The 10,462-nt window shown below is 52.8% G+C and overlaps 1 protein-coding gene across 1 annotated transcript; it reads left to right on the plus strand.

Annotated features, from left to right (window-relative positions):
• Positions 1-4,402: 4,402 nt before the first annotated feature.
• Positions 4,403-9,797, plus strand: ZNF835 (zinc finger protein 835). Its single transcript, XM_027097308.1, is given in 4 exon segments — positions 4,403-4,562; positions 5,671-5,762; positions 7,708-9,219; positions 9,222-9,797. Coding segments are annotated over 2 exon segments (1,527 nt in total). The 5' UTR covers positions 4,403-4,562; positions 5,671-5,762; positions 7,708-7,749; the 3' UTR covers positions 9,279-9,797.
• The last annotated feature ends 665 nt before the right edge of the window (positions 9,798-10,462 follow it).

Here is a 10,462-nt window from a genome sequence, read left to right on the forward strand (position 1 = left end):
CCCTTTTTATAAGGACACCAGTCCTATGGGATTAGGACCCACCCTAATGACCTAATTTTAACTTGATTTCCTCTGTAAAGTCCCTACCCCCAAATAACATTCTGAGATACTGAGGGTTAGGACTTCAAAATATCATTGGCGGGAGGGGATGGGAGGGAGACACAATTCAGCTCATAACAGGTAAATATAACTTTATAAAGAAAACTATTTTAAAAATCACATTTATCACTTATATGTGGAATCTTTAAAAAAAAAAAAAATGACACAAATGGGAATTTCCCAGCGGTCCAGTGGTTAGGACTCAGCACTTTCACTGCTGGGGCTCACGTTCAATCCCTGGTCGGGGGGCTAAGATCCCACAAGCCACATGGTGGCACGGCCAAAAAAAAAAAACCACAAATGAACTTATTTACAAAACAGGAACCGACTCACAGACATAGAAAACAAACTTATGGTTACCAAAGGGGAAAGGGGAGGAAGGGATAAATTAGGAATTTGGGATTAGCAGATACAAACTACTATGTATAAAATAGACAAACAACAAGGTCCTACTGTATGGCACAGGGAACTATATTCAATACATTGTAATAAACTATAATGGAAAAGAATCTGAAAAAGAATATATATATTCAGTTTTATATATACATATGCAAATATATTTATATATAAATATATGTATATATAACTGAATCACACCAGAAACTAACACAAACTTGTAAATCAACTATACTTCAATAAAAAATAAAAACAAAAATATTTAAAGGAAAAGAACCTTGAGCTGTTTCCATCGTCCATTCTTTGAGGAAAATGTCCCCTCTCATGATTCCAGCAAGGACGGACAAGTATCCATAAACCCTTAAGAGTGAAGATACTATTGAGTTGGCCAAAAAGTTGGTTCGGTTTTAAGTAAAAATAAAAGACACATTTTTCATTTTTCCCACGAACTTTACTGAAAAATATATTCATTAACTGAACAAACTTTTTGGCCAACCCAATTTATATCACTGGAGTAAAATCACCACTATTTTTCATTCAAGAAAAAATATTTTTTCTTGGTATAAATTGAACTATTTCTGCTTTTCTTTGGTAAAATCATACTTGGTGTTGTTGTCTATCCAAAATGAGGCTAATGTTAGTTAAAAACCACCATGGACTTCTGCTTCTGGCCAAGTTGGAGTAACAGGGACCAGATTTTCCCTCCCTTATGAAACAACCATAAAAGGGGCAAAACATAAAACATAGTGCTTTTTAAGACAGTGCACATCAGGCCACAAAGGACAGTGGGACATGGGAAATGAATGAAGGGAGCCCTACCATTTCCCTGGCTTACTATCTTAAGAGCGTTTCTAGGTCACGGTGCAGGGGGAGGAATCCAGGCAGAGCCCTGTAGACCCCCTGAGTTGAAGAGATGGAGCTGAGAATCCAGAAAAACCAACGTGGCCTGAGTTCCTAGGAAAGGGTACTGAAGCGAATAGGGCCACCCGGAGATCTGCAGAGGGTCCCCCTTGAGCACTTAGCAGAACCAAGGTTCAAGGCCAGGGAAAGAACTTCCCAAAAGGGTTAAGGAAACAGTGTTCAGTACTCACACCAGGCAGGCACACGTAGTATCATAAATGCAGACTATTCCAGCTTCCTTTTTCTTTTTGGCCGCGCGGCATGGCATGCGGGATCTTAGTCCCACCACCAAGGATCAAACCCCGGGGCCCCAGCAGTGAAAGCGCTGAGTCCTAACCACTGGACAGCCAGGAAATTCCCTCTTCCAGCTTTAAAAGATATAAAGCACAGCAGCGATTGCCTCGCACATTTAGGAAGTGTTCTTAGCATGGCCCACAAGAACCTGAATTACCCGGCCTACACTTCAGCCTCATCTCTGGGCCCTGCCTCTGTCTCAGTCAGTTTATTGCCAATAAACTGCTATGTAACAAATCGACCCTCCACTCAGTGGCTTGCTCCTGGCTTACTCCTGTTGAAGCCCGGAACCACTGTATGAGAAGTTCTACTACTCTCGGTCCACTGTGCTGTGAGGAGGCCCAAGCGAGCCACATGGAGGTGTCTGGCCAGTCCCAACACCCACTGCATGGAGAAGAGCCAGGCCCCAGATGTATGGACAAACTGAGCCAACCCAGCCATCCCTGGCTCCCTGGCCACCCCGATAAAGTCCCACTGTGGGGCAGAGATGGAGCCCTCCCTCTGTGCCCTGCTTGAATTGCTACTAATAGAACGTTTTTTCCTAATAACCACAGAATAATGAAATGAGCATAATAAAATGTTTTTCTTCATAATACTTCCACATCATATACTTGAATAGAAAGGTCCTTTCCTGTATTTGAGTAATCCCTGCCTTTTTTTAAAAAGGGGGGGGGAAGCTTTTTAGTAAAAAAAACCCCAAAAACCTTCAGCCTTCTGAGCTCCCTACATGGTTTAAGAGGAAAGTGTAAGAGGCGTTTTTTATTTTTATTTAAAATAATTAATTAATTAATTTTTGGCTGCACTGGGTCTTCGTTGCTGTGCACGGGCTTTCTCTAGTTGTGGTGAGTGGGGACTACTCTTCATTGCGGTGCGTGGGCTTCATCACGGTGGCTTCTCTTGCTGCGGAGCCCGGGCTCTAGGCACGTGGGCTTCAGTAGTTATGGCACGTGGGCTCAGTAGTTGTGGCTCACGGGCTCTAGAGCACAGGCTCAGTAGTTGTGACACATGGGCTTAGTTGCTCCACGGCACATGGGATCTTCCCAGACCAGGGCTCGAACCTGTGTCCCCTGCAGTGGCAGGCAGATTCTTAACCACTGCGCCCCCAGGGAAGTTCCCTGATGTTTTTTAACTATTCAAATGTAAAACTAAACCAGAAAAAAATTTTAAAACCTTGGTGGCTTAAAACAAAAATCCTTTCTTCTCATGCTTACAGGTCTGTGGATTGGCTGGGAGGCTCTGCTCCATGAGTCCCAGGCTTGGAGGGGCAGTGGGCGTGTTCTTACCATGCAAGGCCAGAAGCTTCCAGAAGGATGAGAGGAAACCCACAATGCCTCTGGACATCTACACATAAAACAAAAACTTGAAAGGTAAAGAAAGCATGTTTCCAGTGGAGTGAGGGAATGGGGGGAGGCGTAAAATAGGGGTATAGGATTGAGATACAAATTACTATGTATAAAATAAATAAGCTACAAAGACAATTGTACAACATAGGGAATATAACCAGTATTTTATAATAACTATAAATAGTGTATAACCTTTAAAAATTTGAATCATTATGCTGTACACCTGAAACTCATATAATATTGTACATCAACTATAACTCAATTAAAAACAATAAAAAGCAGGTGTCATGGTTTAACGGGCAGCCTTGGGAATATGTAAAATAATATAGTATCTCACAATCTGTAGCATGTTGATTCTGGTGACATACATACGTCTTCCCATTGTATATTCACACGTTTCTCTGCTTTCCCAACTGTCTAAAAATGAGCTTGTGCCCATTTCTCTAATGGCCGAAGGAAGGATTTATGAAGGCTAATCCTATGAAGGGAATAATTTAGGAAGCCTAACTCTATGGAGAAGCACTTTACAAAAACAGCAGGCCAGGGCTTCCCTGGTGGCGCAGCGGTTGAGAGTCCGCCTGCCGATGCAGGGGACACGGGTTCGTGTCCTGGTCTGGGAGGATCCCGCATGCCGCGGAGCGGCTGGGCCCGTGTGCCATGGCCGCTGAGCCTGCACGTCCGGAGCCTGTGCTCCGCAACGGGAGAGGCCGCAGCAGTGAGAGGCCCGCGTACCGAAAAAAAACCCCAAAAAAACAGCAGGCCAATAGTAACTCTTATGTCGAGTTCTGTACTATAATCGTTTGCCCACGTCAATGGATTTGTCACCTTTTTCCCTCTGGTCTAGAATTACATCATATCTTTGAGACAAATGATTTCCATGGCTTAAGGGTGAACTGTGGGTTGCAAACTCCAGCTCAAACCCTTTCTGTGCTGTGTGGCCTGGGGTGACTCACTTAGCCTCTCTGATCCTAAGGGTCTTTTTTACCCTCACCTGTGGACTCCACCCCCTCCTTGAGGAAGAAGAGTCCCGCCTCCATATTACTGGCCCCGCCCACCAGGGCGCCCAGGTCGTGGTGAGCGGAGCTCGGGTAGACACGCCCAAGCCCCGCCCCCAGCCGCCCTGCCCTCCTCGGGCTCCCGGAGCCGCTGAGATTCATCATCCCACTGTGTGCGGTCGCACGTCCTTCTGGGACTTGTAGTTTCCGTACACCGGCGCTGCGGGCCCGAGTCACTGTGCAGGCGCAGCGCGGCACCTTCTGGGAGTTGTAGTTCTTGACGGACCCGAGCGAGCCGCAACTCTCCCAGTGCGCACGCGCAGTCCGGGCCGGCCTGGCGCTAGGGCTAGTTTGTGGTGGCTGATACCTTGACCTGTGTGGCCCGCACGTCCGCGCCACCGCCGAACGAGGGGTCACCAGGGCTCCGCGTGGGCCGGATAGGCCAGAGACCGTGGAGAAACTGACCCAAACCCGCCAGGCTCGGCGGGAGCCGCCCAAGGCCTTCAGAGATGGTCCTGGAGGCGAGGGCGCCGCGGTGCGCATGCGCGATTGTGTGTACGCTTGTCCCCTGTGTGTCTGTGTGTGACGGTATGATCCCGACTCCAGCGGCGTGTTCCTGTGCGTGTGAGGCCTGCCCTGCGTGCCACTCCAGAACTTTGTGCCGGTGCGGGCGTGTAGCTATGTGTGTCACTGTGCGTGTAGGCCCGCCTGTCCCATCTGTGCATGAGACTTCATGTGAGTCCGTCCCCAAGTGTCACCACATGTTTGCACGTGCCTGACCCTAGCGGCCTGTGCCTGTGAATTTGAGCATTTGGGGACCTCTGCCTATCTGTGACTTTGGGCATGTGTGGAACTTGTTCTCCTAGGTGGGTGTGAGGTGTATAATTCCACACTTCCTGGCTGTGCAACTGCGTAGGGTGGCTGGGTGGGTGTGCCTGCCAGCATGGAGCTGGATGGTCAGGGTGTGCCTGAGTGGAGGGCTGTGCACAGGATATTGATGAGAGACACTGCGAGGGTGGGGGTGCTGCGTGTGTGTGTGTGTGTGTGTGTGTGTGTGTCTGTGTGTGTTTGCGCGTGGGGGAGACCCTGCAAACCTGCGGCTCTGGATATGTGCGGAGCTCTGCCCACCGCATGACTCTGTGTGTGACTAGGGGTGCCACTGTGGGTAGTGACCCAGGCCAGGCGTGCCCGTTGAGCAGGGCGGCATGTGTGACTTTGTTGTGTGTGTACCCATGTGTGCATGGGCAGGCGTGACCGCAGACGTGCTTGGAGTTGAGTGGGTGTGCGAGACTGCCTGCCTCCTTGTGTATGGGAAGGACTGTGCCACAGCATATGGGTGACTGTGTAAGGGCATCTGAGGGCCAAGGCAGGGGGTGGTATAACAGCCCCCCCCCCCGTGTGGTTGCATGCAACTCCATGTGTGTGTCTGTGTGTGATGTGACATGTGTCTGCCTCTGAGCATGTCTCTGTCTCCCTTTTGGTTGCTTGCTTGTGCACCTGACTGGCCCAGGTGTACCCCACCCTGAATCCACTTACCTTCCCCACGTGCACATAGAGGAAACACCCTGCGTTCTTGCTTCACCCACCCACGTGCGCCTGCCCCAGCATCTTCCTTCAGGGGTCCCTGTTTCTTTTCCTCACAGATGCTGACTGGACCCACTGAGGCATGTGTGGCCACGGCAGGAGCCACAGCCTGAGTGACATGGACAGGACCCGATGCTCCCAAACCCACGAGGTGGGTACCACTGCCTGCTCTGGGGACCCAGTCAGGCCCCACTCAAGCCTGAGGGCTGCCTGTGGGGGTGGCACCAGAACTGGGACTGGCCCCATTTGGGTCCCACCAGCAAAGTTCTCACCTCTGCACGAAGACCCTGCATGGTCTGGCCCTCACCCTGCCATATCTAATCTCCCCTGCTCTCCGCCTAGGTCACTCTTCTCCAGTGCCCCCCAACCCTGCCCAGCCCCTTAACTGTTCCTCCATCACCTCCATCATGGTCCTGCCTTAGGACCTTTGCACTTGCTGGGCTCACGGCCCAGAATCCTCGCTCCATAACTTCCTCCAAGTCTTGGCTCATTGAGCCCTGCACTGGGGGACAAGCATTCCAGGTAGGTGGAACGGCCAGTGCAAAGGCCCTGTGGCAGGAGCATGCCTGGAGTGTTTGTGGAACAGGGAGGAGGGCTCTGGCTGGAGCAGGGCAAGCCCAGAGCAGGTGAGGGTGTTGTAGAGGCTGAGGTCAGGGAGATGCTGTGCAGGCCATGGAGAGGAGTGTGGCATTTATGGAGCCATTAGTGATTTTTTAAAAAGTATTTATTTATTCGGCTGCTCAGGGTCTTAGTTGCGACGTGCGGGATCTTTAGTTGCGGCATGTGGGATCTTAGTTCCCCAACCAGGGATCGAATCGGGCCCCCTGCATTGGGATCTTGGTGTCTTAACCACTGGACCACCAGGGAAGTCCTGCCATTAGTGATTTTAATTGGGAGAGAGAGGAAGAGGAAAAGCTCTGGAGCTGGGCAGCCCAGGTGTGGGTCCTGGTATTGCCACTTCTGGGAGCCTCACTGAGGAATAAAAGAGCTTAAAGGGTGATGGGCACATAGGTCTGTGTTCAACAGGTGCTGGTTATTTTGGCCACTATAATAATACACCCGAGTTGGCTTCAGAGTGGCCGGGACCAGTGCCTCTTAGATGTTCCTGTGCCCACAAAACACCCGGGGCTCTTATCAGAAGGCAGATTCCAAGTTACCAGGCCTGGGGGGAGGCCTGAGCTCTGCCTTGTCCTGGGCAATGCTGATGCTGCTGGGCCTTGGGCTAGGGTGGAGCGGTGTTGATTTCAGAGTGGAAATCAGGATCTCTGTGTTGACAGCTGTCGCGCTCTGTGTGCTAGTTAAGATGAAATGTCTCCTCCTGGTCCAGACATGTGGCCCACCCACCTGTGAAAACTTTCACTGGCTTCCTCTACCTGCTGTGCATGTACACCTTCCTGTACACCTGCTCGTCGCCACCTGTAGCTCGTCTTTGCTGGCGTTGGGGTGGGGAGCACCAGGGGGATGAGGGGAGCTCAGAGCCTTCTGAGGGAGGCTCAGGCTCAGCCTGTGAGTGTGACTTTACACACAGCAGGGAGCAAGCTGGAAGCTGGTCGCGGCTGGGGGGAGACGGACACAGGGCCTCTGGACCCACGGGAGCAGGGTCTTTCAGGGAGGGGTGTGCTGCTGGTGATACCAGGAGAAACTCATCACCCCTAGGATGGCCCCCACTTGGCCCACCCACCCCAGGGGGCTGAACCCAAAGCAGGTCACTGACTGCTCTCCACACGTGCACATAGTCACAGGCACCAGGGATTAGGACTTCAGTACATCTTTTGCATGGACGCAATTGAACCCATAACAGCAGGGTTTAGAAACAGTTTTGGTTGTCACACCTGGGGGCATCCAGTGAGTAGAGGTCAGGGACGCTGCTCAACATCCTACAAGGCACAGGATGGTCCCGCAACAAAGCATGATGTGACCCACACTGTCAGTAGACAGACCCTGCACTAATCCTTTTCCAGCCTGGGACAGGTGACAAACCTGTTTGGTTTTTTGTTGTCATTCTTTTTTTCTTTCTTTCCTTCTTTCCTCCTCTTCCTTCTCTCCCTTCCCTCCCTCCCTCTTTCCCTCCCTCCCTCTCTTTCTTTGTCATCCAGTAACGAAGATGTGAAATCGAGGCAGCAGCTCACAAAGCCGGGATGGAAGGACTCTTGACGGTTGCCGTCCAGCAAGACTCTGAGTTGGAAGAAACCCCGAAACACGAAGGTCATTTCAGGGATGGCCGGGAGAACCAGGAGGTCCACGAGGAAGACCCCACTGAGGACTGCATCCCAGAGCATGATGAATGCACCAGAACTCCCAGGACCAGATCGAGCCCCACAACTACCCAGGCTGACTGTAGGCCCCAGAGGCGCGGTGCACCAAGAAAGAACCCAAACCAGAAGAACACAGACGCCAGCGCAGAGGAGGAGGAGGAACGAGGTGGTGGCACCAGAAAGCCGTGGAAGTGTCAGGACTGTGGAAAGGCCTTCAGCTACTGCTCGGCCTTCACCCTGCACCAAAGAACCCACATAGGGGAGAAGCCGTTCTCCTGCCCCGACTGCAGCAAGGCCTTTAGCCAGAGCGTGCACCTGATGCTGCACCGGCAGACGCACACGGGCGAGCGGCCCTACACATGCGGTGAGTGCGGCAAGGCCTTTAGCCAGGGCTCCTACCTGGCGGCGCACCGGCGCACACACACGGGCCAGCGGCCACACAGCTGTGCGGACTGTGGCAAGGCTTTCATGCGCCCCACGCACCTGGCGCAGCACCGGCGTGTGCACACAGGCGAGCGGCCCTTCACGTGTGGCCAGTGTGCCAAGACCTTTCGCAACCGCTCCTCCCTGCTGGAGCACCAGCGCATCCACACGGGCGAGAAGCCATTCGTGTGTGCACAGTGCGACAAGGCCTTCCGCTTCTCCTCGGCGCTCATCCGCCACCAGCGCACACACACTGCCGAGCGGCCCTACGCCTGTGGCCAGTGTGCCAAGGCCTTCACGCAGATCACACACCTGGCGCAGCACCGTCGCGTGCACACGGGCGAGAAGCCCTACACGTGCCCCAAGTGCGGTGCGCCCTTCAGCCAGAGCGCCTCGCTGGCCGAGCACCGGCGCATCCACACGGGCGAGAAGCCGTACACGTGCGCGCAGTGCAGCAAGGCCTTCACGCAGGTGTCGCACCTGAGCCAGCACCGGCGCATGCACACTGGAGAGCAGCCCTACGCCTGCCAGGACTGCGGCCGCGCCTTCAGCAACCGCTCGCACCTGGTGCAGCACCACCTCGTGCACACGGGGGTGCGGCCCTACAAGTGCCTGGAGTGCGGCACCACCTTCAGCCACGTGTCCTCCCTAATTGAGCACCAGAAGGTCCACACCGGAGAGAAGCCCTACCGGTGCAGGGACTGCGGCCGTGCCTTCAGCCAGGGCTCGTCGCTGACGCTGCACCGGCGCACACACACCGGCGAGCGGCCCTACGCGTGCCCTGAGTGTGGCAAGGCCTTCAGCAACCGCTCCTACCTGATCCAGCACCACATCGTGCACACCGGGGAGAAGCCGTACGAGTGCAGTGGCTGCGGCAAGGCCTTCGGCTTCTCCTCCGCCCTCATTCGACACCAGAGGACACACGCTGATGAGAAGGTGGGGGACACCTTTGCCCAGTTGCCACACCTGACTCAACACCTGAGCTCTGACCAGGAGGAGGAGCCTGTTGACGGTGGTGGTCCTGCAGAAACCGTGGTGGACCAGCCCAAGAATGAGGGCTGAGGGCTGCCAGGGCCTCCTATAGGCAGGCACCCTGCTGAGCCTTTTATACCTTGTGCTCGGGCTCTCAGCACTAGCGGGTAGATACCCTACCATCCCCACGTTGCCAATGAGGAAAGCAAGGCTCTGGGAGGCTCCGTGGGGTGCCCGAGATCACACAGGAAGGATGTCACAGGGTCAGGACTGGACCTCGCATCTATCAGACTCACCTCCACCACCTCCCTGGTTCAAAATTCTAATTGTGACCCATGAAAGTAGACCCGAAGATATATCTGTGGGTCTCTGGTCGGCCTTTTGATCATTTTATGACTGAGTAGACATTTGGTCCACACATTTAAATAAAAGGTTCAGTTCCTTTGGTGCAGTTGGCATGGTAACAGGGAGCAGGGTCTTAAGAATAAATGTGGGGACTTCCTGGTGGTGCAGTGGTTAAGAATCCGCCTGCCAATGTAGGGGACATGGGTTCGAGCCCTGGTCCAGGAAGACCCCACATGCCGCAGAGCCACTAAGCCCATGCACCACCGCTACTGAGCCTGCGCTCTAGAGCCCGTGAGCCACAACTACTGAAGCCTGTGCACCTAGAGCCCGTGCTCTGCAACAAGAGAAGCCACCCCAATGAGAAGCCCACGCACCACAATGAAGAGTAGCCCCTGCTCGCCGCAAGTAGAGAAAGCCCGCACGCAGCAATTAAGACCCCATACAGCCATAAGTAAATAAATAAATAAATTTATAAAAGAATAAATGTGGATCCCTAGGACTGAAACAGTGCTTCCAAAATTAGAGAAAAATGAGCAGAGAACTCCAGGGCAGGGAAAGTTGTTTTAGAAGGAAGCACCTCTCCCCTGACAGACCTGTGGAAGGTGATTTTTAGAGTGGACCCCAGTCTTTTTTTCAGTTTGAGGAAACACCTCCCCTTTCCAGATGTTTTCCCCCAACTCAAAGTCCTGACTTTCATGGTTGTCTCTGTTAGCTCTTGCCAAGTAACAAGTCGCCCAGAATGTCCATTTAGTGTTTCCCATGCAGGGTGGTGCTGGAGGTCTGGACCAGTTTCATTCAATGTTGGGAAGGGGAGGGCCCACCATACCAGCCTCTTTCTCGGACCTCTGGGAGTGTG

The sequence above is a fragment of the Aethalodelphis obliquidens genome, unplaced genomic scaffold, assembly GCF_003676395.1.
Source record: "Aethalodelphis obliquidens isolate GAN/ISIS:26980383/991018 unplaced genomic scaffold, ASM367639v1 scaffold113, whole genome shotgun sequence".
NCBI lineage: Eukaryota > Metazoa > Chordata > Mammalia > Artiodactyla > Delphinidae > Aethalodelphis > Aethalodelphis obliquidens.